We start from the raw sequence: 24,999 nt of genomic DNA on the forward strand, positions 1-24,999 counted from the left end.
ATGACGTCACCTGGAATACATTGCCCATCAATACGATTACCATGGCTACTGTATTGCCAGGTAGTGATAAAGTGTACTTATAAAGAGCATTTTCCTTAAAAGAAAAAAACAACAAAAACACAGACGCATTGAAATGGCATTTGTATGGAAGCCCGTTTCTAATGGCATATTCTGCCCCGAACAATTAAAAACATGAGTCTATTTTTATAGACATATAATCTGCTTTTAAGAGCATTACATAAGGCTGCTGATCACATTGGCCGGATTATAACCATCACCCTGGCTTTCCGTACAGTATTCTGATGGATGTACTGCAAACCCTTTCCCCCTCTATTTAAAGTAGGGGAATAGATGTAGGGACCCTGAGTGCGTTAGGATATGATGCTCTGAAGACGTAGCATATAAATAACAAAGTCCCTCTGTTCTTCAGAGTAGGAAGTAGGATCGGATCATTCATGAGTGAATTTCACAGAGGAGAATAAGCATGCTCGCTCTGCACTTCATACTCCTGTTATTGTCTGGTAAGTAGCTCGCAAAATATTATTTTCAAAACGTATACTTTTCAAATACAAACGGAAACTTGTACTTTTTTTCTATTACATTTTTACCATTTAATATTAAATGATTATAGCTTATAGAAGAGTGTTTTCTGGTCCACTCTTCACATACCTGCCTCATAGGGCTACGTTTGTTTGCAATAAGTTCATCGCTGTTTTGTGCGTAAACTATATAATAAGTGCGGAAAATTTTGTTCTGTTTTGGAAACATCCGCCAATCAACGGTAATGATGTATATTTGTGCGACTTTCGCAGGACAAGCCTGCAATATTAGACTAACAGAGTTTTATGTGTATTAAACGCTTCATGGTAGATTTAACCTTCTGCAAAATGTGACTACGCAACGACTGCATTAATTAATTAAATCAAAAAGAATTTTTAAACTTGGATGGACATTCGCTTAGATTACTGCACTATCCAAACAAACTCACAAAAAATTCTCAATCCTTAATGAGAGCTGTGTTTTTCAAAGCAAACACAGATTGGTCTGTTTTAGGAACGTTGTTTTGCGGCTGTAATAAACCACAGCTCCCCTGAAATATTATCCTTAGTAGAAATGCCGGTAACACTTTTCTTGACGGGGCACAAATAATCAGTGTTTGGAGAAGTTACGTAGGAAAGTAATCCATTACAGACAAGTTCAGGTCCAGAAAGTACAAATCCAAACCAAGGTTTTCTTTCAACCAACCAGGTGATTACTTTCTGGCGGTGAGTTTTTAATAGAATATAATAGAATAGAGAAAAGAGAAAGAAATAATAAAAATAGAAAAAAAACATACAAATAAATACTTGTATGTATATATGCACGTCAGCCATGAGACAGGTAGTAAATATTTGTATTATTACACTGTTTTTTGATCACTGATATTGTATACAGATTTATTTTTGTTGTTTAGTGATCTCTTGGCCAAAGGCACGAAGCTGTCTTTGAGTGTGGAGGTGCGTGTTTCGACGGACGTATAGCGCCTGCCAGAGGGCAGCAGGTCGAACACGTGGTGTGCGGGATGCGCAGAGTCTCTGATAATGTTTTAGGCTCCGGAGAGGCAGCGGGAGCCGGCGATGGCTCCCAGGGAAGGCGGAGAGCAGCCGGTGGTTTTTTGGGGCAGAGTTAATAACCCTCTGGTGGGCTCTCCTGTTTGCAGATGAGCAGCTGGCATACCACACTGTAACACACTGTATTTGTATATTTCTTTCCGTCCTTGATATTCGCTCATCATGTTCTTTGTCTCTCTTACAACTTACTTTCACCAAGGCCGTCTGACCCTCTGGCTCCAGGAGTCTGTAGGAAGGCCATAGATAAAGGGCTGTTTCCCTCAGTGGGGGCAGACAGACACAGACAGACACTGAACCGGCCATGTGTGAAACATCTTTCTGTAACATCTTCATTCTGTCTTATTAAACTGCTTAAGATTAAGGAACCTGCTTCATCATTCAACTAAAAGAACCTGAGGTTTCACTGAAGAAATGTATCATTCCGGAACGCCTCGCAGCGCAGTAATTTTCAGAGACTTTGAGTGGGGCGTCACCGTGGGGCTCCTGTAGATGGAGAAGGTGTGAGACCTACTGAACAGCGATTGACGTTGGTCATTCCAGCGTATTGTGGTACAGCATCTGACCAGTCCCTCCTAACCAGCTAATACTCTCACTGTTGCGTACAACATAAGCATTATGCATTAAGAGCACTCTTGACTTTCTTTGAGTTTAACCACTGTAGTTCAGTGTCCTCCCTCCAAATGTCATAAGAAAGGGACATTTTAAGATGAACAGAAGACTGGAACAGTAACTGAATTGTTTACAGAGAATACAATGAACAAATATTACGACAGTACAAAAAATATTAACCTCATATGATGTACTAAGAGCTATTCCACACATCATACTGTACAATGTACAATGGAGTATACAATACTATGAATACAGTACAAAGTATTGTATTGTACAATACTATACAATACAGTACAATATGTACAATATTGCTTTGAGGAGCTAGGTTCTGCATAGCTAAGAAACCGTTATTAGTGTGTGATTGCAAGGTACTCGATTTTGCATAGTTAAATTTATGATTAATAACCTAAATGGTATTTGGAAAGAAACTGTTCAAGTGGAGAGATGAGTTAATTTTTATGGACCTGTAGCATTTAGCAGAGGGAAGGCAGAACAGCAATCCCAGGGGTAACATTATAATAACATGACAATGACATCATAATAGCATTATAGTGTTATTATAACATTATAAAAAGCATTATAATAAACGGTCATTTGTGATGCTTATTGACGTCTTCTGATCGGGCATCTTTGTTACAGTGCACATGGCCTTCCTGTCTCCGGACAGGTACCAGCGGAGTAAGAGAGGCTTGCTGGAGCTGGCTGGGGTCATCAAGTGCAGCACTGGGAGGTCCGCCCTGGCCTATATGATGTATGGTTGCTATTGTGGCCTAGGGGGCCAAGGCTGGCCCCGGGACCGGGCGGACTGGTGAGGCGGCACTGGGGGCCGACGACAAGCAATAAGTTATAGACACTTGATGATGATTGATATTATTTCTAATTATGTGCTTTTGTGGGATAGAAACCTACGTTTCATGGCCACAAATTTACAGCTATATAAATATACCTAAAATCTGGGTGCAACAGCAAGGGTTTGTAGAGCGGAGTGTTTAATTTTACATGCGGGTTCCTGAAGTTTTGACGTTCCACTTAACGAGATTCAGGCACACCCACCGTTCCCACATCCGTGGCCCCACGCTGGAATTCCTGTTTTTAGCCCAAAATAGACAGGTCCGTCTAATTAGGGGACCGTGAAAGTCCCAGCAGACTGAATTAGAGTCAGTGTTTAAACATTCATAATGATACATTAGTGATATCATGATACATCTGTGCGTTAGTTGATCAGGTAGCATATGCCTTTATGATCACAGTTTTGAAGATGCAGTGTGTTCATTTGTCGGCATATGGTATTACCACTTTAATGTAAAAGAAAATAAACCAAAAAATGCGATCAAACTGTTATTTTTATTTGTCAGTATTGTACATATCATAGTGTACACTTACATTAACACATATTATATAACACTATACTATTTATACATTATACGATTTTGCAATGTTTCAGCAAACTCCAAAAATATTTCCATTTAATTGTGCGTGGCCAGCTGGCATATAACTGAAACCACAAATGTCAGTTTCACTAATTAGCAGGGGCAACTGTAAATGTAACTCAAGGGGGTGGGTTTGGTAGGGACCAACCTCGCCCCCCCCGCCCCCCCCAAAAACACAGGGTACTCCCACAATATTGGTAGGTACATGACCCTACTGTTCATACCCAAATCTGCGCTTTTGATGAAACTTAAAAATGCATGACTATAACAATATTCTTGATTATTCATAATGTCCCCATGAAAATGCATTAAAATGTCGTGTTATTCACAGATTGTCTTTTACACATGTACTTACCTCTCGCAAAGTCTAGCTAGTAAGTGAAGTTTTGGCAGCAGTACAGAAAGCGAAATAATTCAAGGGGCAGAAATCAAGGTGTCAAGGAATATCTCATCCAGCCGAGAGATGAAGCTACAAATGAAAAGTAACATTAAACCCGACAATAAGCATCATTTTTAGCACAATTTTGACCTTTTTTAAGCTTCTCGCTTTGAATCTTTTACATAATTTTTCGAGATTACGAAAAAAGGTTGCGACATTACGAAAAAAAGGCTGCGCTCCCGTAAAGTGTGATTTGGACATGAATCTGGGTTCCGCCAGACTCTATCTATATTTAAACTCCGCTGAGGCCTACGGTGGCTGCCTCATCTGTTGCCACTCACCCCCTTGTGTAGTTGAGGTTAGGCTCTAGTCTGGCATGATTTTTCTCTGAGACAAAACTACTACTATGCTGTGTCTGTCATTTCTGTGGCACAGTGGACTGTAATTAAATGGATTTTATGACTCTATCCCCAAATGTGTTTCTCTCCTGTTCAGTGATGCTGAACCACCACATTCCAATTCCTGCTCCAAATAAAAGTTGGTAGTGAGCCCAATTAATGAGGAAGACCCACGTTTTGTTTTCAAAATCTCAAAATTATGGATCGTACTCAGCTTAGCATTTTTTTCTGGTTATGCATCGTCACCAGCTTAGCATTGTTTCTGGTGAGCAAATATACTAAAGGGTGTGTCTGTTCCTCATTCAGGTGTTGTCACAAACATGACTGCTGTTACGAACAAGCTGAATTCGCTGGCTGTCAGACCAAGACTGACGCTTATAAATGGACGTGTGACGACAATGTTGCAGACTGTGGTATGTGTTCTGCAAGGATCTTCAAAACATCTTTCAAAAAAACGATTTCACTTAATACTTACTGCTATTACGAAATGCCACAGAAACTGAACATTTTATTAGTCAGTTTTTTGAGCTGTGAGTAAGTGGAGATTGATACTAAACAAGGGGAACAGATGGAAGATGAATAGGGGTAGCAGACTGCTGCAGTGCGAGTAAACTAATGTCAAAAGTTAAATAAGCCGATACAGAGTTAGCGTAGTTTTGTTGTCAATGCTGGGATCCTGTAATAGCAGATGGGGAGGTTATGTAAAGTTGTAGCCAGAAAGAGCAGCTTGTAAGCCAGTTTCAGAATTTACTTTCACTACTGACCGCAGTAACTGAATGCATTACTGAATGTGTAGAGCAACCATTACACCACAAGTAAATTTAAACCAGATACTGAACTTAGCTTGTGGTAAGACCATCACAGCGGGGCAGGACAGATTTTCACCCAGTTTTCCTCTCTCCTTATAGATTATCTGAATGACAGATGTGAGAAAATCCTTTGCCGATGTGACAGAGAAGCTGCCAACTGTTTGAAGAAAGCACCATATATACGCAAATATGCGTTGTGGCCTGATTTTCTATGCGGGTGTTACCACCCAACGTGTAATTATTACTAACGCAATAACAATCCATCTTGGAACATGTCAGCTTCATGGTAGCCTGGATATCATGTTCACAGACGAAAGTCATGGAAGATGAAAGCAAATTTGTACTTCAAATTAAACAACAGAAATTCTGAAATATTCACCCAAACAAATGAAGTTTGTACATCTCCTTGAGTATAGAATTGTCATGACATCATTTAATATAAGGCAGATTAAGCTTTGTTGAACATTATAAATGATACTTATCAATTACTGTTAATAGTTGTACTCAAGATCAAGGTAATGAGGATATTTACATAAGGTTGCTTTCATTAAATTATGTGAGAGGGCACCTGAGAGAAAAATGTCTGCACTCCCTGAAGTGCAGAGATCCACTTGTCACACGTTAGGACTCGTTCTTTAAAATAAAAGAAAAAAATGGCCAAATTTTTATTCTTCTGACCCAGAATAGTCCCTTCTTTAAACTGAGAGCCATAAGTGAGCACATTCCGGCCCGTTCACCCTGGGCGGTGGCTTATGAGAACAGAAACTGACATACAGAGGCAGGTAAAACAGAAAACTACGCACTTTTTAAATGATTGTACCACATCCATCCGGACAATGTCCATTCGCGTTAATGTCCATAGCCTATAAGGATATGACAGAAAAAAATTGCGATTTAACAACGGGACGTAGCACATGCAACCAGGTGCAGAGCAGGCAAGAGCATAACACACGTGTTTCTGTGCTCGTCACGCACAATGCGAGCGCGTCACGCACGTGTGACATGTAAACAAAGTCCTGTGAATTTAATCTGGGCATTCCTTAGCCCAGATCACACAACGTCCAAATCACATAACATGCAGTTTCCCAGGACGTAACGTGGACATTAAGCAAGGCATACCTGTATATTGAATTATGCGCTAACTGAAAAAGTATTAAACAAATTATCACAAAATGAATTTGTTGGGGGACAGCGAGGCCCAATTGCCCCAAGGACTGGCTGACCTTACTGTCTACTCTACGCTAGTTTTATGAGGTAGCCAGGTCATTGGATATGACACTATCACTGTCATTTGTAGGCGGTTTGGAGTGAAACTTCTGACTGGCACATACTGTTACCCTCACTCAACCCTGTAGGCATACACTACGAGTTTTGTATTCCCAAACAGATAAACCAGTACAGGTACAATATGACTAGGCAAACTGGGTTGGACTGAGCAGATTCAGTAATTTACATGAAGTTCGTTCCTGTCACACAGAAACAAAATCTGCATTCGAACACAGGCCCTGCATACATTACCAGAACAAAGCGTAGACCTGTGATTGGAGAGATTAAAAACAGACAAAAAGGCCAGGCAGAGATCATTATCACATGCGCAGCTATCAAATTTCAGTCCCTTCTGACGTACACTTACAAAGACTCTGCAACATCAGGCCTGCAATTGCTGTCCTTATCAAAGCAGCACATTGTTTGTGTTTTTGTAAGGTTTACATCCTTGTGATATAAAGCAACATCTTGTTGTGAAATCAAGCAGGGTCACCTAATAGCATTCTGCTATGAGTCTAAGAAAACAAATATTAGCTCAGTGGAATGGAGTGATGGAGCCGTTTCGTTTATAAAGAACTGAAAACAAAAGTAGACCTGAACTCATCACACTGCCTACTTTATTATTTTTTAATCATACGATCATATAATTATACCTTACCATTACCCCCAAAATATTGCAGAAGGAATGTTATATCCATGGACCCATCTTAAAGTATGACTGCCGTATGAAACAGCAGGTAACATTTTGAAAATTCAACTGCTGAATGATAACATATATTTCACAAAATAACTTACTTTACTTACTTAAACAATTCAAGTGGGGGCCTTTCTAAGGAAATGGAGCATAAATATTATGAAATTAATTAAATACTGATTGAATGCAGGTACTCAGGAAATCAGTCACACTGTATTATCATTGCACTGTACATGATTTCCTGGCCAGCGTTCGGCTTCCCCGGCAACCCAAGCTGTCACGTGACCGCTTTCGCTTTCAGAGTAGACCACGTGGTCGGTCAGCGTGCTCCGGAAGTGATCCTCCAAAAAGGTTAAAGCGCTTCTGACGAACCGAGCTGCTGAAGCTGCCGGTATTTTGTTTGCAGGTCTGCAGGGATGGAGGTGACGAGGAAGAGTAAGCGATTTTTTTTCATGAACTTTTTCTGCCCGACGAGCTGTTGCGTGTATTTTTATGCGTGCGGGACATGTTTCGCTCGAGTAATTTGAAGTCTTCTTTTAGTGTGCTCCATGAATGCAGGAATGTCACGCACGACAGTGCTTGCACTGCGCTGCCAAAATGTCTTTTCTGTCGTAATTTGACATTTCATTACAGATTTTAAAGAGAATTTAAACACCATTTACAGCGCAATAGAAGAAGCTGATTTTCTCGCCATTGACGGCGAATTTTCTGGTAAATTTTCTGCTCGTTGCTACCGTCACGCCAAGCCATTGTCGAATGGCATCGTTTGCAATGTTTTGGTGCATCGTTTCAAGTTCACTGAAATGCTCATCCTTTAAGGTATAAGCGATGGACCATCCGTTAGTTCTTTAACGAACGGTTTGGATACCCCAGAAGAACGCTATCAGAAGCTGAAAAAGGTAAAATAAAAAAAAAAATCACGCCCGGTTTACATACATTTGGTATCATGACTTGAGATTGCTTAGAGTTGTTTCCCAATTTCCACACATCTTTATTACTGTATGTGTTAAGCTGCTTGTTTGCACCTAACGGTTTCCTTTTCTCCTCACGAAGCATTCCATGGACTTCCTGCTTTTTCAGTTTGGCCTCTGCACGTTTAAATATGACCAATCAGAGTCTAAGTGAGTGTTCCTTAAATTGTTTGAGATTCTGATTTCTGTTAAATATGTCCTGAGTCTTTGATCTGTCCTGTGTCCTTAGGTATCGCACGAAGTCGTTCAACTTTTATATATTTCCAAAACCTTTCAGCAGAAATTCCCCTGACATCAAATTTGTCTGTCAGGTAATTACACCTGACCTGCCTGTGTCATGTGGCGTGCCAGCTTTCAAATTTTTATGTTGAATAGTTTTCTTTGTCATTTCAGAGTTCCAGTATAGATTTTTTAGCCAATCAAGGATTCGACTTCAACAAAGTGTTTTGCAATGGTAAGCTTTATTGCCTTTTACATTTGCACCAGTGAGAGAACCTTACAGGGGCGCCGCTAGCAATTTTGGGCCCTATGACAAAATATGAGGTTGGGCCCCCCTACCACACCCATTCAGATCTCTGGGGGCCCCTAAAGGGCGTGGGCCCTTAGAATTGTCCCAACTTTCCCCCCCTTAGCGGCGCCCCTGGAACCTTAGATAACTGAGCAGGGTCGGCGAGCATCAGCACCCCTAGAGCAGTTGGGGGTAAGGACCGTACTCAAGGATCCTGCAAGGACATGATTATTCTGCCATTCATTTTTCTACCTAACGAGCTAGAGATTAGCCACAGTTGCCATTTTTCCTGTTTTGGGTTTAAATGAGATTTTTTTATTTACAGGAATTCCATACCTGAATCAGGAGGAAGAGAGTCAGCTGCGGGAGCAGTTTGAGGAGCGGCGCTCTCAGGCCAACGGATCCCAGTCCTTCATTTCTCCCAGTTCCTGTAAAGGGCCTATCAATGTGCCAGATGAACAGAAGGATTTTGTCAACAAAGTGGTGTAAGCAACCAAGGTTTACTTACCTGTATTCAGTGTCTGTGGGCTAAGTTCCTGAAGCTAATTAACAACTGTTGATGTCAAACATGTCATAGGTGGGTGACACAATTTGTGTTTATTCATTTTGATTGTTTTGCGATAAACATTGCAGTGAGAAAGTGGAGGGTCTTCTAAAGGGCACTGATAAAAGCGTCCATCTGGAGCCTTGCACAGGGTGAGTCCCCCCCCCCCCCCCCCCTTCCCCCCCCACCTTTTCTATTTTAACTAATTTGCCTGAAGCGTCTCAGCATTTATGAATAATGCTTTATATCCTGTAGCTTTCAGAGGAAGCTGATCTACCAGACATTGAACTGGAAGTAAGTCTGTCTTGAAAAGACTTCTCTGCTTTGCCCCTTTTTCTAACTGCTTAATAAACTTTCATATTGAAAGTTTGTATTGTGTAGAGAAGGGATCTTCAGATCAGAATGTAATGGGGTGTATTTTCCATTATATAGGTATGTGTGATTCGCTGCATATAACTTTTGTGCCTCATCAGGTACCCTAAAGGTCTTCATGTGGAAACTTTGGAAAATGAGAAGGTATGATAGTAGGGCTCATTTCGTCAAAACATGATGTTGAGTTTGAGTGAAATGGTGTGGAGCCAGAACTGTGGTCCATTTCCCTTCTGTTTGTGATCTTCGTAGTGTTTGTCTTTACTCTTTTCTGTGACATTGAACTATTGGATCTTATTCCTGTCATCCTGCTGGTTTCACTTGCAGTGGCTTTCGTCTCCCCCCCCTCGGCAGGGAAGGAGATGGTCGTCTTCTGGCTTATTTTCACTGAGCTGCGAAACCTTTTTGTCATGGCTGTTTCAGAAAGAGCGCTACATCCTGATCAGCAAGGTGGATGATGAAGAAAGGAGGAGGCGAGAGCAGGAGAAGCAGGAGAAGGAGCAGGTGCAAAATGTCCTTGTTTTGCCGTGTGTTCACCTTGTAGAAAAACGCAGCCTTTATCCCCACTTCTGTTTTGTATGTGAAGGCTTGCCTGTTAAGGGCCTAATGCCCAAAAGGAGATCCTGTTTACCAAGTCCTACAAGTTCCTTTTTTTTTTTTTTTTTTTTTTTTTTTTTTTTTTTTTTTTTTTTTTTGGTTGGGCATGTGTTTTCATTGAATATCAGTGTAGCATTGGGAACTGGAAAAACAGCTGTGCATCAACCTGCCAGCTGTGATTCTCATGGCAGGAAGACTAAATTAGAAATGTGGTTTTTATCTCTTGCGGAAACAATATGAGCTGTTTGCTGTGATGAGCAGCGATCGTGTTCAATTCTGCTGCTCTTGGAGGGTCTAATGGGTTTTCTCTTTGCAGGCAGAGCTCAATGATGCTGTTGGCTTTTCCAGAGTCATTCATGCCATTTCAAAAGCTGTAAGTTGACTTTTTTTGCTTTTTACAGCTATACTAATACACTATGGATATCAGTTTTTCAGGCAAAGGGTGACTTGCTTTAACACTCATATCTTGTGGGATGGAACTTGGGTAACCAACCAACTGATCTTCTTGCTGCTTTTTTGTTTGTTAAATTTGTCTGTCTTCTGCCCTTAAGTTGTGTAGGCAATATGGCAAAAACATATCCCTGGGTTACCCCCCCCCTGCAGGCAGAATCATGGTCATATCATGATGTCAAATTACTGAACAGTAAAACCAAACTTTTTTTTTTTTTTTTTTTTTTTTTTAAAATAGGGGGATTAAACTCTTTCGGATATTTTTCTTTTGGTGGTTAAAGGTTTCTTGTGTTGCCGTCTGACTTGCAAACCTTCCCTTTGCAAGCTTTGCGAAGCACTTCGTGCTGTGCCAGTTTGGGAATATCCAAACAAATTCCATATTACCGATGCTAAATGTGTCTTGGGGACCAGCTCCTCCATCTCGTTACATTTCCAAATAGGGAATGAGTTGCATGTTGGGTTGAGGGCGCGAAAAGGAGAGGAGGAAGTCAAAGGCTCCCTACTGTTGTAGGTTAATTGGTGTGTTGAAATGGATTTGACTGACAGAATACATTTTTAGATGCATGTATGAGCCATAGAACTGCAACTCGCGCACAAAGTATCACAATAAAGATCCTTGTAAAGGAAGATTATGGAGACATTTTAATCAATCGCAATATATCGTCATATTTCGCACCCCTACTTTGAGTCTCCACAGAGCAATGGCCGTTTTTCTGCCGAATATATTGTGTCCCTTGGAATACATTGGTCACTTGGGAGTGTCTTGGCCAATGTGATTGGTCCTGGTTCCATGCTGCACAGAACTTGTCACATTAGTGATGGTGATGTGTATCCCTTGCAGGGCAAACTGGTCATCGGGCACAACATGTTGTTGGATGTCATGCACACCATTCACCAGTTTTACTGCCCCCTGCCTGAGGTGAGAAGCTGCCCTCTCAGCGTCTAGCAATGTGGGGGGGCGGGGTGGTAAAGGAGGGGGGGGCAGTTTTCCTTTGGAATGGAATGGTGATGCCTTGCCGCAGTGGATCACTGCGCTATTTGTACGGCAAGCCGGAATTGAGACTTGTGGTGTTTTCAGGAGTTGATTGACTTCAAGGAGGTCACCATGTGCGTCTTTCCCAGGTAAGTATGAGCCCCCCCCCCCCCATGCAGCCGCCTGCTTGTTCTCCTTCCTGTCTATTTATGTCTGCATTCACAATGCCAAATTTTATTGTGATACTTTCCTAGGCTGCTGGACACGAAGCTCATGGCGTCCACACAGCCATTTAAGGTAAAGCTCTCTCTGTTTGGATAAGGGATTCTTTTGGCGCTGCTGAAACATTACCTGGACATCTTGGTCCAACCTCGCCTTTGCGCTGAAGGCTCCAGAGCTTTCCTTTCGATGCCTGATGGCTTTTACTCATTTGAATTGGATATCCCTTGCCGGTCATCACCAAACGCCCGAGACGGCACTCGACCTGTGTTTTTAACCATGGAATTAAATGTTAAATCTCCCAAGCAGATATTTAGTGTTTAGAAACTTGACACACTTGACCGAGATTTCATTGCCCACCTTTATAAACTGCCTGGGTTTTGTGATGGCCTGATTTTCACCGACCTCATTTTTAATCTGTATTTCCACATTTCATAGGGTTTTGATTTATTTTATAATAAACTGGTCTCTCAAACATACCTGGGTTCCCTAGTGGTTTCTGTATATTAGAATTGAATTGGAATTGCCTTTAAATGAAGTTGCATGTTTTTTACTAGGGGCTAAAATAACCTTTAGTGTGCTGATTTCAAGTGCAGTTGTTAGTCTCTGGTCGTTGAGGTGGCAAGCTTACATGCCACTAGATGGGGACATTAGCTTAGGGATGTGTGCTGATGTAGAAGGATAATGGTGCCTAGTCACTGAATCGTAGATGAATACTGGGGGTGAGGGGTTCTGAGTATTGAGTGTTGGTTTTGTTGCGGTTAATCGGGGGTGTGCTTTCCCATATTTCCCATAATTCTGTTGCGGTGTTTCCTCACAAGGAACTCATCACGAACACGTCTCTAGCAGAGCTGGAGAAGCAGCTGAAAGAGAGTCCTTTCAAGCCCCTTAAAGTCGGTATGTTCAGCTTGCTGTTGGAGTTTAACATGAGGGTATGGGCTGGTGTGTGTCACGGTCTCCTGCAGTACAGATGTCATAGCATCGTCCTTACCTGTCTCCATGCCAATCGCAGAGAGTGCAGAGGGCTTCCCGCGCTACGACACAGCCAGCGAGCAGCTCCACGAAGCTGGATACGACGCCTACATCACTGGCCTCTGCTTCATCTCCATGGCCAACTTTTTGGGTATTTAGCTGTCTTCCCGTATGTGGCATTTTCGTAGTGCTTTGAAAACCTGTCTCTTGACCATTCCACCCCCCCTCCCCCCCCCCCAGGAACCTTTCTCACACCTCCCAGACCTCATATTTCTGCCAGGTCCAAGCTCATTGAACCATTTTTTAACAAGTAAGTAAATCAGCATATTGTTGCTGTATAGATGCACCCTTGCTGTTTGTAACTTCATAAATGGGCACAGTGAAGTTTTATTGTTTTCTTTAACATGGCAAATTTTAATGAGGTGTAGCCAGTAGTGTTTTGCTAATGTCCTCAGTTTTGATAGTATTTTCAGTCAAGTACAATGTATGGGATCCTAGCCTTACAATAATTGTAACATTTTTGGCGCAGAAATAATCGGTTGATTTTTAACAGGCTTTGCTCTTTGACCCGCCTACACATCCGGTTTCAACCAGCCGTGAGCTGAGATCTTCTGAGAGTTTCGGCAATGTTGACTTGGAAACAATTCGCTGGAACTGTTTACATTTGTGAAATGACGTGTTCAAGTTGCGGGGCTGCCCAAAAATTAGGGTGCCGGCTTAAACGACCTTTGATCCCTGCTTGGAGATGACCGGCGGCTCATAATGGCTGCTGGTGTCACCAGTATGATCAAAACGTTTTCTTACCTTGTCAACAAAGGGGGAAAAAAAAATCGAGTGACGGGTGTTCTGTACATGTATGGCTAATTGGACGTTTTGCAGTTTCTCAAGGTGGAATTTGATGCAAAATCCCATACTTGTGCTCTTTGCAGGCTCTATCTCATGAGGATTATTGACATCCCATATCTCAACATCAGTGGGCCAGACTGTGAGTACAGCCTCGTCCGCCAGACCCAAATACACTGTGACTGTAAACTGGGCCGAGGTTTCTGCGGGCAGCAGCTCAGGTGCCTCTTCTCCTGCAGTGCAGCCCAAACGGGACCATGTCCTCTACGTCACCTTCCCCAAGGAATGGAAGACTAGTGATCTGTATCAACTCTTCAGTGCTTTTGGTGGGTGTGTATTTGAATGTGGTTTTCTGTGCCCCCTCCCAGGCCTTGATGATGGATATAGATTGACCACTTCAAGTGTAGACGGAGGTCTGTCTGTGTCTCTCTCTGTCTGACAAAGATTGGGGACACTTGCCTTATTCTTGAGCCCAAAGTTTAGTTTGTGTAAGCAGTCCTCGTCCTGGAGTGCCAGTATCGAGCAGGTTTTCTCTGAACCACATCTGATCTCAGGCAGATAGTAACTCATCAGGTAGGATAGAAAACCTGCTGGATACCGGCACTCCAGGATCACGGTAGTCTACCGCTGTTTGTGTAAGTTGTGTTTTCTTCAGTAATTGCTTGTGAAATAGCCTTCTGGAATTGGGCCTGTTCTCTATGATGGCATCTCCAGGATGGGTAGTCTGCTGTATGCAGTCTCCCACAATTTATTGGTTTCTTTGTGTCTTGCCTGTTTCTAGGTAATATCCAGGTTTCCTGGATAGATGATACCTCTGCATTTGTGTGTCTAAGTCAGACTGACCAGGTACAGATCGGTAAGTTCTTACTCTGCTTCCTTTATTTACATGCTCAATCTTTTTCGGCTTGGAAATTCATTGAGTCCTTCCTTGCATTAAACATCCATTTTGCATTTGACCCTTAGTGTTTATTAACCTTGACAGAATTGTCTTCGGTAGAATTTTCCGGCTGCTTATTAAATTATCCAGTGTGCAAATGTTATTTCTGTGACAAAGGGAGCTGTGTTAAAAAAAATAAAAAAATAAAAAATAATCTACCGTTGCCCTAGGTGTGATCCAACCTTTTGTCCCCGTTATCGTTCTGGTACATTTCAACAACCCAACCATGTCTAAGTACGAGGTAGCCTCAGTGAGGGCAGTTCTGCTTTCTTGGAATAGTCCATTAAAATTCCTCAAACCCTATAAACTCAGGAAGGACCATTCTGTACAGCTGTAGCTGCTCAATATCTCGGGTGCAAAGACTGGTTGTGGCCTGTAGAAGGTGCCCTGCAGCACTGGTTCTGGGTATACTGGGGAATGCTGAGTATTCTGGGATGCCAGCACTATAAACATCTGCAGACCTCCGCATGCTTATAAAAGGAGACTGGTTCTGCTTCTGGACACTTGATACGGAAGCTTGGTGGGGCATGGTTCCAGTTCTGTGGTGTGGTACTCTGCCTGTACCAACAACCCCCCCCATTGCTCAACAGTGAGGTCAACAGAACTTAATAGTTCCTGGCTCGTTGAGTTTACCTGGGTGCTGGCAGGAGTTACTTGGAGTAGGTCATGCGGAAGCGGCTTCACCCCCCGCCCCCCACTTTCCAACACTGCTCAGAATATCCCCGAGAAGGTTTATACAAGACTCTGGAATGCACATAATGAGCACTTATTTAGGTTTGGCCCTCTGTGTGGTCACTGGGGTAGACTTGTGGTAGTGACAGGCTTCCTCCTGTAGGTGGTGTCAAGCTCACAGCTAATTTTCAACTCCCTTTAGGGGGTTGGCTTTTCTGTTTTCACATCTCTTGTGGGAGGGTTCTTGGCTCTGTCTGACTAGGAGTTGCAGCCACACCTTGTTTTGCAGTGTTAGATGCCATATTTTATATTAGTTTCTGTTGTGAAATTCCAAGACTTGGCTGTCTGAAAGTGTAGAAGGGACAGGGCTGGTTGATTCTCCACCTGCCTTGTCGTAATATATGTATGCTGTGTAGCGTGATGTCCCTATAATTATTATAATGTGGTTCTCATGGCAATGCCATCACCACTAGCTATACAAATGACTGTTCTGTGTTTGGGTCTGTTTCTGGGCCTGTTCACTGTGGCTTTCTTTGGCTTTGCAATGATGACTCTAATCTAATTAAACAGTCATGGAATTCTCATTGTCCTTTGTGATCCTTGCCAGCTGCGCTTGGTTTCTGCCAGGTTTAGAATGGATAAACTCCTGATTTTGTTCACTAGATGCATTAATGTATGTATATACAGGTCTGCTGTATAAGCATTCAGTTGCATTACTTGTATCCAATGCCGCATACTGTCCTAAACTGGATAAGAGTAAATTGTGCCCGACCCCCTAAAGAATGCCTTCAGTGGAGTGTCTCTGCTGCTGCCCAAGTTGACCCGAATCGTGGCATGGATCTGGGGCGTGCCCTAAATTCACAGACACAATTGTACTGAGGAGCTTTGGAAGTCTTCAGCAGTCCTGTTTCTGGTGGTGTTGGGTTCATCGTCATTTGCTTTATTGGCCTGTGGACATGCAACGCTTTGGGTGGGACTCCTCTGCCAGCATTTAGTTATGACCACTTTTCTGTAGGAACTTTTCTCATGAATTGTAGCAGCTCTTCATTCTTGTCAGTTGTGTCTTTGGGTGACTCGGTACAAACCTGGGCCTCTCCTCGGAGTATAGAGTGGAATTCATTGTTTGCTAATTGTCATAGAAAACCAATAGAAATGACTAAATCCTGCAAAGAAAGTACCTTCTTGTGTTTGACTATATTTTTCTAAATTTTTATTTGCTGCATGAGAGGGGAAATTCGGTAAACTGAAGTCTGGCATCGAGTGAGTAGTTGTCTGGTATAAATTTTGTGATTGCTAATATCAGGCTCTACAGAAGGCTCTTATGATAACTAGCATTTAATGGCTTAAAGTGACAGCGTCTGATCTTTAGGCCCCCAAAATGGCTGCTCCCCCTCAGCCAAGCAAAAATAAGTGTAAATCATAAACACACGCAAGCAATTAGTGTTTCTGGTCTTCAGGTGTCTGCTGCTTCGCAAGATCTGTTGGAGTTGATGGGTGTCATTCATTGATAACTGGAACTTAATGATTACATTGGCTTCAACCTAAACAAGCTGACCAGTTTAATGCAAAATAGAGAAATGTTGCAAATATCTGTACAGGACACGTGGTCAGACGCTGCAGCAGTGTGTGTCTCTTTGGTTGTACTGTTGACATACAGTTGTGCTCCTTATCCCCCTCTCCCTGCCCGATTTCCCACACTACTGCCAATGAGTCGTTGTGATGGCCTTAAGGCCTGGTAACGTTTGAAAGAGAAGATTGGATCTGATGGCTATGTAGCATTATTCTCACATCTGGTGGGGGGGGGGGACTCGCTACTTTTACGCCTTTCTGTTTTTTCACATTTCATTTGGCTACCTTGGTTGTTTGTCTAAACTGAATCCTAGGGATTGGCTGATTAGACATTTTCAGCTCCGGTTCCAATACACAACTGATATCGATGCCGATTTAATGGGCTTTTTGCCTTTTTTTTTTAATGCAATACACGTATACTTAAAAAAAAAAAAATATATATATATATATATATATATATATATATTAAACTAGTAAATGCAGATGGGGGGGGGGGGGCGGTGGGTTGGGGATGCATGCTAAAAAGTCCTTAATTAGGGTACTAGAAACGTGCGTAACGTACTATTCCACATCGTTTGTACATTTTAAGGCATTTTACAGTTCAATTGGAATGTCTTCCAGGGATATAGACACATGGTGAAAACTTGTGGAGCATTTAAAGCATTCTCCCACTGGCAACACCGTCACTTACACTTCATAGCGATAGTAGCCACCCCTGTATAAAGCTGCAGTGTGCACACAAAATAGTACAAGCCAGCGACTCCCAAATTATTCATTGCTTTTTTTTTTTTTTCTTTTTGTCTCTCAGTCGCATGTGCTTTTGTTTATTGGGATTTTCCACTAAATGCTACTCCCACCTCTCAACCTTTTTTTTTTTTTTACAAAGATTGCAAATCGCTGTGCTACTAGTTGCTGTTAAAAGCATTAATTGCTTCAAGATCATCACCTTAGCTGATGTTCTTGTGCTCCTCATATTGCGGAGGGTATGTGCATGTCACAGCGGGCGGAAGTTATTCCGCTCACACCCTCCGAGTGAGTAGCAAAAACACGGAGTGGCAGCATTAGTGTTCATCTTGAATGCCACAAAAAAAAAAAACGCATATAAAATGAGAGCTGTAGTGCGATTGTTCACATAGCTCCCATTTCGTGTTAAATCTATCTTTTTAGGGACTGCCAAAAACGAAAGTATCGGATGTGGATCGGTCACACACAGCCAATACCTGATCTGTCAAATTATGTGGGGATCGGTGACGATACCAATCCGATATGCATCCTTACCGAATATCCTTCAAAAACAAATGGGATGCCTTTTTCAGTGTGTTGGCTGTTGATGAGATGCCCTTTTTTGTAGCGTAGGATGTACAAGACATGGTAACTCTGTTCCCCAATAATTAGTGACGTGTTTCGACTTTCTCCTGGTAAATGGGCAGAGGGGTGGGATGGCGGGTAACTAAAGTGGTGAGAATTGAAATGTTCACGGGACACTCTATTCCTTGACTGCGTATTGTACACAGTTGACAAAGCCAGCATCAGAGACCCTGTGGTTGTAGATGACAGTGTAGTTGTGACCTTATTGCACCATGGTCACCAACACTAATAATCATTTTGCCATAAGACATGCCTGCCACCATAATCCAGTTGGCTGTCGAGTTTCCAGTTTAAGGAATAGCTCGAAGTGCCTGTGTAAGGTCGCTTGAAAGTTCAGAATCTTTCAAAAGAAATGGTTTTCAGTCTGTGAGCCAGGTTCCTTATTATAAAACGCATGAGCAGGTTTTGGTTGGCTGCACATTATTCTAGTTGGGTTCTCCTAATTTAGTTCTCTAAAAGTAGACGATACAAGTTGGATTTGGGTTTTGCCTCAACAAGCTTTTAAAAGGTCCTGCTCGTGTGCCGTGAGGAACGAGTTGGAATCTGATACTTTTAGTCCATCTGTTTCGCTTGGGATTCATGAACATAATGTCCATCGACGGAATGAGGAATGCGACATCTTTGGGGAAAAATGTTTGAAGTGTAGATCCTACTTTTTGGTGGAGGCGGCTTATTGATCAAGCCCCTGTCCTTGGCCCTCGAGACTGCAAGTAGCCTGTGTCCCAGCTTTCTAGGGTCGTCATTTTGGGTAGTGCAAAGTCAAGGTGTGACACTGTTCCTACAGTGCATCGTTCACCCCATAAACAATAGGCATCATGCTCACCTTTAAGAACTCGACTCTTGTTGGGCGTCCTGTCGTCTTGGTGACAGTATGTGCTCATTCCCTGCCTCCATGCTTAACTGCATTTGTCTCCCATTAAGGCTTTTGATGTAGTTACTTTGAGAAGAGCAGGCAGGTTCTGGTTGTGACCAAAGAGGTGCTGACTTGGTGTAGTTTTGAGTGCAGCTTGCGTGGGATGACAAGCAGAACCAAAGTCGTGAATGCTTGTCAACCTTTTTTTGCTGTAACTGAGAGGTGATTGGCTCACTACTGTGTAAAAGACCTTTAGTACCACTGACTCATTTCAGCAATAAATATGTGCATCTGGCTGCTGGCTGTGAGCATACAGACTTGTATAGAATTGAAATCTATAAAGTATAATGCTGGGTTATGGGAGTCTTGGACCAAGCAGCAACAGAAAATGAATGGAAGTCTAGTGCAGATTTATTTATAGGGTGATGCTAACTTTTGTGCAGCTATACTACTACAAAATGCTAGTAGAAGTGTCCCATTTACCTTACCCTGCAGGCTCTTGATAATCCACTTCTGGGCTTGCATTCAGTCTTGAGTCTGTGTGTAGAAATGCCTTTTTTTTTTGTTGTAAATTTTAACTGCATGCCTTTAGTCTGCTTTGAGTGACTCACCCCCCCCCTCCCCCACCCCCACAAAGTCGGTGTTCGCCTCCATTCACACTCATCCGGCCTGATTTTCCTGACTGGGTCCTTTTGAGCAGAATGCCGCTGGTGCTGGCTGCCTTCCGGCGGCTAGCAAAAGCACATCTGTGCGTCTAGGCCTGGTATCATGACCTTGGTGCTATGGGTCTGCCCCCCCTGCCACTGGGGGAATGCGAGCCAGGGGAATCCCTGTGGCCTCCCGAACAGCTGAGTCACACGGAAGACTTGCTGGCCCAATGGCAGGCTGTGGTCCAGTTCTGGTCCTAATGGAAAGCAGATGTTGTAGGATCGTGTATGCCTGAACCCCTGTTTCCAGAATATGTTGTGAATGGCTCCAGAGGCAGCTTAAGCTTGTGGCAGTGATACTGTGGCCAGTGACAGTGAACAATTTTGATTTTGGGGGGGGGGGGGCAGTAGCCCCCTTTTTCATGGTCTGCTTAATTGGTATGTTCAGTGATCTGCTAGGTGGTCCAGGATTGCTTGAGTTGCCTTGTCAGCAGAGGTATAGCCTCTGTCTCAGGTTGGCCTTTGCAGGTTCCTTTTGTGGTTCCTGATGTTTCCCCCCCCTTAGTTGATGCCTGTTTGCTACATCTAGCCAAACCTTGGCTGCATCTCAAGACTACTGTGGCTAATTGAGTTTAGGATGGGAGGGGTGTTAAGCATGTGTCAGCCAGGTTTTCAGATGTGCTGCAGAGCTGTGTATGAGCTGGAAAGATGTCCATAAAACAGTTTTTGGAAGCGGCCATTCTCTGTCTGCTTGCAATTATGGCCCCACCCTGACAACCCTGAAAAAAAAAAATGAATCGCCAGTATGTCGGATTAATAGTGAAACGTGAGTTGTACAGCAAAATGTAGCTGCTTTTTAAGGCATTTCAACTTCTGGAACATCTATGTTGTCAGTCTACACTGTTGGACCAGGTTGGGCATCAAACAGCTGTATCTTCCCTCTGCCACTTTGCAGCGGTAAACACCAGCCGCTATGCTGAAAGCTACCGTATCCAGACCTATGCCGAGTACATGGAGAACAGGCAGGACAAGCAGACCTGTAGGAGATGGACTGAAGGTGGATGGACCAAGTCTCCCTACAGCACGTCCCCTGCGGTTTCCAGCTATGGATACAGCAACAACAAGTAAGGGCGCCCTCTAAGGTACATGCGTGTTATGTTCTAGAGACTCTCTTATGGGTCCCCCCGTCCAATGTTCCCCAAGCTGGTCCTTGAGGATCCCCAGACGGTCCACATTTTTGCTCCCTCTACCAGGAACTGGGAGGGAGCAAAAACTTGGACTGTCTGTGGATCCCAGAGGACTGGGTTGGGAACCGCTGTCTTACACCTTCGGCATATTTGTCTGCATTCTGTCTTTGATCTTCTGGTGCATGAGTATATAGTGAAGGATGATGTTTTAGAATTTTATGTTTTAAACAGTAATGGCTTTAAGCTTCTTAAAGCTTTAGCTAGATTGTAGTTTTTGGTTATTTGTGGAACATTGGCTGAAGGAACGACTGGTTGTAATCTAGCAAATCAATGAACAGGTCTAACCATAATAAGTCTAGCACCCCTAAACTCTGTAGTACATTTGAGAATTGGATTCTTCGGATAATGTGTTCCCCAACAACCCACATCTGGGTTCTTTTTTTGTGGTTCTCTTGGCAGGTTCTCTAAACCATTAGATGGATGGATAGATATCACCATCTTCCAACCAGTAATTCTTTTCAGTGTTGTGGGGGAGCCTCGAGACTATCCCATGCAGTGTGGGGTACTCTTTGCATGGCGGCCTGTTACGGGACACTTAATCATGCACTGTGGGAAATTTAGCAAAGCCATGTTGCATTTTTGGACTACGGGGGTAGGCTAGAGTACCTGGAGGAACATGGAAACTCCACACTCTGAGCAGAGACGGACTTTTAACCCCCAACGTTAGAGGTCTCAACCAACCAGTGCTGCCTTGTACTCACGCAATCTCATTTTCAGTTTGTCCTATTACAGTAATCGCCTAATCTGTTTTAGAGCATTTTATGCTGCTTATGCTTTCCCTTGAGCTCTCGTCTATAAAGATTTTTGATCTTTGTGTTCCAGAACCTTCCCTGGCAAAAGGGGCATCAGCCCCATCCAAGAGGAACAGGGATCTGAAGACGCTGAGAGTGACATTGGCACTTGGAATCAATCGTACAGTAACAAAGGCCAGAGCAAAAAGCTCAGGATCGACGGTGTGTGAAACTTATCCGATGTCATTTAAATAAAGGATTTCCACAGCATTTGTAACGATGACAATCTTGTGTGGATCAGACTTGACTGGCTGGGTAAATTATACACAATACTGGTTTGTTTGAGAATCATGATCCCCTGACTCGAAGCTTAGTGTGGGAGGTGGGTTATAACCTGCGGGGAATTCGGGAACAAATTGTTTCAAATCCTGATTCAGTTGCATGTCATCCGGTAGCCTCTGCTGGGAACAGGAGTGCGGAGGGTATGAGTGTCCAGGAGTATGGAGGCGAGCCTGAAGACAGCTGGCTCTCATCGCAGTATGTTGACTCCCTCCCCCCCCGGGCAGCGTGGTAACTAATGTACCTCTGGCAGACTTCCTACCGTGGCTCTCAATTCTAGTGTTAAACTGATCATTTTTCCCTTTTCTTTGGTGCAATGCAAAGCTTACCCTGACGTTTCCTTAAATTGTGCTTTCGTCGGTACTTGCGCTGCTGCGCAAGGTTAACATTTATTTCCTAGATGGGGATAAAGCTTAGAGGTCTGCAGGGTATTTAACAGAAATTCAGTCTTGGGATTTCTTTGAGACCCCTCACCACGAATGACTGGTTTGAATTCTCACTGTGCTAACTTTTACAACCAAAGTGTGCTGGTTCTGAAACCAGTGGCTTTTTGATGTGGCCAGAGGTCGTCGTGCTCCAAAGCTGAAGTGCCTGTGTTGCTGGTCCCATCTCCTGTGCTGTGATTCCTTGCAGGACTCCGGCGGAGAGGAGAAACATGAGCCCCATCCTGGAAGAGCAGGTTTCAGATGGCATGGAAGAGCCCGAGGATGACGGCGAAGCCCCTGGCAGTGCCCGGCCCCAGCCTGAGACTCCTGCTGCCCCTGCCGCGCAAGGAAAGAGCCGCAAGCACAAGAGGAAGGTTCAAGGTGAGCTGCCGATGCACTGCCGCAGTACGGCCCGCCTCTCAGCCCTAGCCTTGTGCAACCAGCCCTCAACATCTGACTGCAATGTGAGAACTTGGCGTTTCTTCATTTCATTTCCCGGGCCCCAGATATGATAAAGGTGCTTGTTCACCAATTCTGGGTGGCTGTTTACTGGAAGAGATTCTGTTAGAGTTCCATCCTGTTTAAAGTTTGAGACTAGTCAGCAGTTTTTGCCGAGTTCTGAATGCACACAGAGGAAGATTAACCTAACTGTTCCATGTGTGCGTCCGTTTTATAGTGACAGCCCCGTTTCCATGACTCTCCCATAACCCCTTTAAAGTTCTTCAGACGATGCGGTCCCTGGTGTTGAGATGAATTGGGCTGATCTTCAAAGCCTGGTTTCCTTGCGATCTTCCTGTGTATAACCCCTCCGAAGGGTGTGTGCAGCTTGGTAAGAAGTGTAAAGACTTAAACGGGGGATTGTAGCTCAGGGATGAGCTCTTAAACACATGTTTGTGGCTAATGATGAAATAAGGCGAAAAAGGACGGATTTGTCTTGTGCTATGAGTAATACCGTCTCCTTGGCGACTAACTTCTGCACTAAAGTTATCAAGGATTTCAGCCCCACCCCAGACGATACAAAACCAAAGTCTGACAACTAGACCTGTCCGCTCCATGGTAAAAACTTGAAATCCACCCCCCCCCCCCCAGAGCTTCCCATCTCCAGCACAGACAGTTCTGCTGACACTCTAAATATAACCGTTCTCCTTACACCCCCTGCTCTGTGGAAAAGTAACCTGACCTGTGAACGTTGGAGGGGCTGCCACCACGATTTAAGTGAGCGTTTTACTGTCATGGGGATCTACACTTAATGCTCACGTGCTCATTGGTATTAAAATGGCTTTTCCTGGCATGCTTGTCGTAACTGGAACCAAATTCCCGGTGGCCGGTGCTCTCTAGGCCTCTACCTTGGAAATGAAGGGCTCTAAATGAATAGGGTGGCAGGCAGGCCCCCTCCTGTCAGTGTGAATGCTGTGTTAGAGACGCACTAACAGGAATACCCGCAACGATGGCGTCTAGTCTCTCTTCCCATCTGAGTGCAGCAGTGCTGCACTCAGACCACCGACACAAATTGGGACATTTTCATGTGCCGAACTTCTCAGTGTCCTAGTTCTCTCCTCATACTACATGACTGTTTGCCAGGCAGGGTTAAGAACGTTTTAGACAATGGGGATTCTTCAGTCTCTTGGATACCTTGCACTGTGCTGTACAGTAGCATTATGGAAGTGACTGTCTGCTTTGCATCCAGCTTACTATCTGGCTGCCTAAGTTGGCCATCAGTGGGGGGAGTTTACGGTCACACCCCCCCCCCGATCAGTTTTATTTGATACTTGGAGGGTCTTCACATCCTTTACAGTAAAGATTTGCAGACCCTGTGTATGATTATTTCGTCATGTCTTGGGGCTGACTGCTGTATCACATGAAGTTCTGCTGCTACTGGTTTTGGCTCCGCCTGAGCGTATGCAGTGCTTTGCCCCAGTAGGGCCGTGTGGTGAAGCTTTTCCCCCTCATTTGTGTCTCTATAGCTCCCGAGATGACCACAACATCGTCCTCAGCCCTGTTTGACGTCCCACAGGTCTGGTAGACACTCCCTTGCCGGGCGCCCGGGGGGGGGGGGGGGGTGAAGGCTCTCGGCAGCAGCGCCCACAATAAAAATAAATAAATAAATAAATAAATGCATAAAAAAAGCCAGCTTTAAAAGCCATAAGGGTGTCACCCTAACGCCACTTCTACTCGTCCGTCACTCTTCCTTTCAAAGGGGATCATGTGTTTTGAATTATTTTTGTGTGTGTGTGACTTGTCGGTGATTTAATATTTGAATGTGACCTTCCCTGGCCTGCAGTTCTGAGTAGACCTCATCACCTAGTGTTTAACACTCCCGTGTGCGTGCGTGCGTGTGCATGCATGTGTCTGGGTTATCACTCAGTCTGCACTGTTCACATCCACTGTGTGTGTCTGTGTCTCAGGACTGTACTTTTTAACCTTGCACACTTAGCAGTCCAACTCAATGCCGGCGTTGGCTTAAGCACTTCCCGAAAAAATGAGAAAAAAAAAGTGTGGGTTTAAAAAGATGCAGTGTGAATATTGTAAACATGGGTAAAGTGGAATTCAGCTTCTGTAAGATTTTA

General features: G+C 43.6%; 2 protein-coding genes and 1 long non-coding RNA gene across 4 annotated transcripts in view; 2 read left to right on the forward strand and 1 right to left on the reverse strand.

Moving 5' to 3' along the window:
• The window catches only part of LOC125718398 (uncharacterized), an 88,611-nt gene that overhangs the window by 20,981 nt on the left and 42,631 nt on the right, over positions 1–24,999 (reverse strand). The window lies entirely within an intron of this gene.
• Positions 226–5,937, forward strand: pla2g10 (phospholipase A2 group X). The gene is made up of 4 exons (XM_048992238.1): positions 226–521; positions 2,862–3,030; positions 4,736–4,842; positions 5,338–5,937. Exons 1-4 carry the CDS (start codon positions 485–487, stop codon positions 5,484–5,486), a joined length of 462 nt encoding a protein of 153 aa, XP_048848195.1. The 5' UTR covers positions 226–484; the 3' UTR covers positions 5,487–5,937.
• Positions 7,538–24,659, forward strand: parn (poly(A)-specific ribonuclease (deadenylation nuclease)). Of its 2 annotated transcripts, none has more exons than XM_048992236.1 (26): positions 7,538–7,633; positions 7,832–7,909; positions 8,018–8,097; positions 8,252–8,319; positions 8,399–8,480; positions 8,563–8,623; positions 9,003–9,162; positions 9,311–9,373; positions 9,477–9,515; positions 9,695–9,737; positions 10,014–10,094; positions 10,504–10,560; positions 11,479–11,556; positions 11,716–11,759; positions 11,865–11,907; positions 12,651–12,726; positions 12,842–12,952; positions 13,042–13,111; positions 13,731–13,786; positions 13,884–13,970; positions 14,426–14,500; positions 20,646–20,814; positions 21,760–21,890; positions 22,124–22,238; positions 22,641–22,813; positions 24,397–24,659. In XM_048992236.1, exons 1-26 carry the CDS (start codon positions 7,615–7,617, stop codon positions 24,453–24,455), a joined length of 2,118 nt encoding a protein of 705 aa, XP_048848193.1. In that variant the 5' UTR covers positions 7,538–7,614; the 3' UTR covers positions 24,456–24,659. The 2 variants fall into 2 exon arrangements, with proteins under 2 accessions (XP_048848193.1, XP_048848194.1); XM_048992237.1 differs by having other exon boundaries at positions 22,124–22,205.

This window comes from Brienomyrus brachyistius, chromosome 22, assembly GCF_023856365.1.
Source record: "Brienomyrus brachyistius isolate T26 chromosome 22, BBRACH_0.4, whole genome shotgun sequence".
NCBI lineage: Eukaryota > Metazoa > Chordata > Actinopteri > Osteoglossiformes > Mormyridae > Brienomyrus > Brienomyrus brachyistius.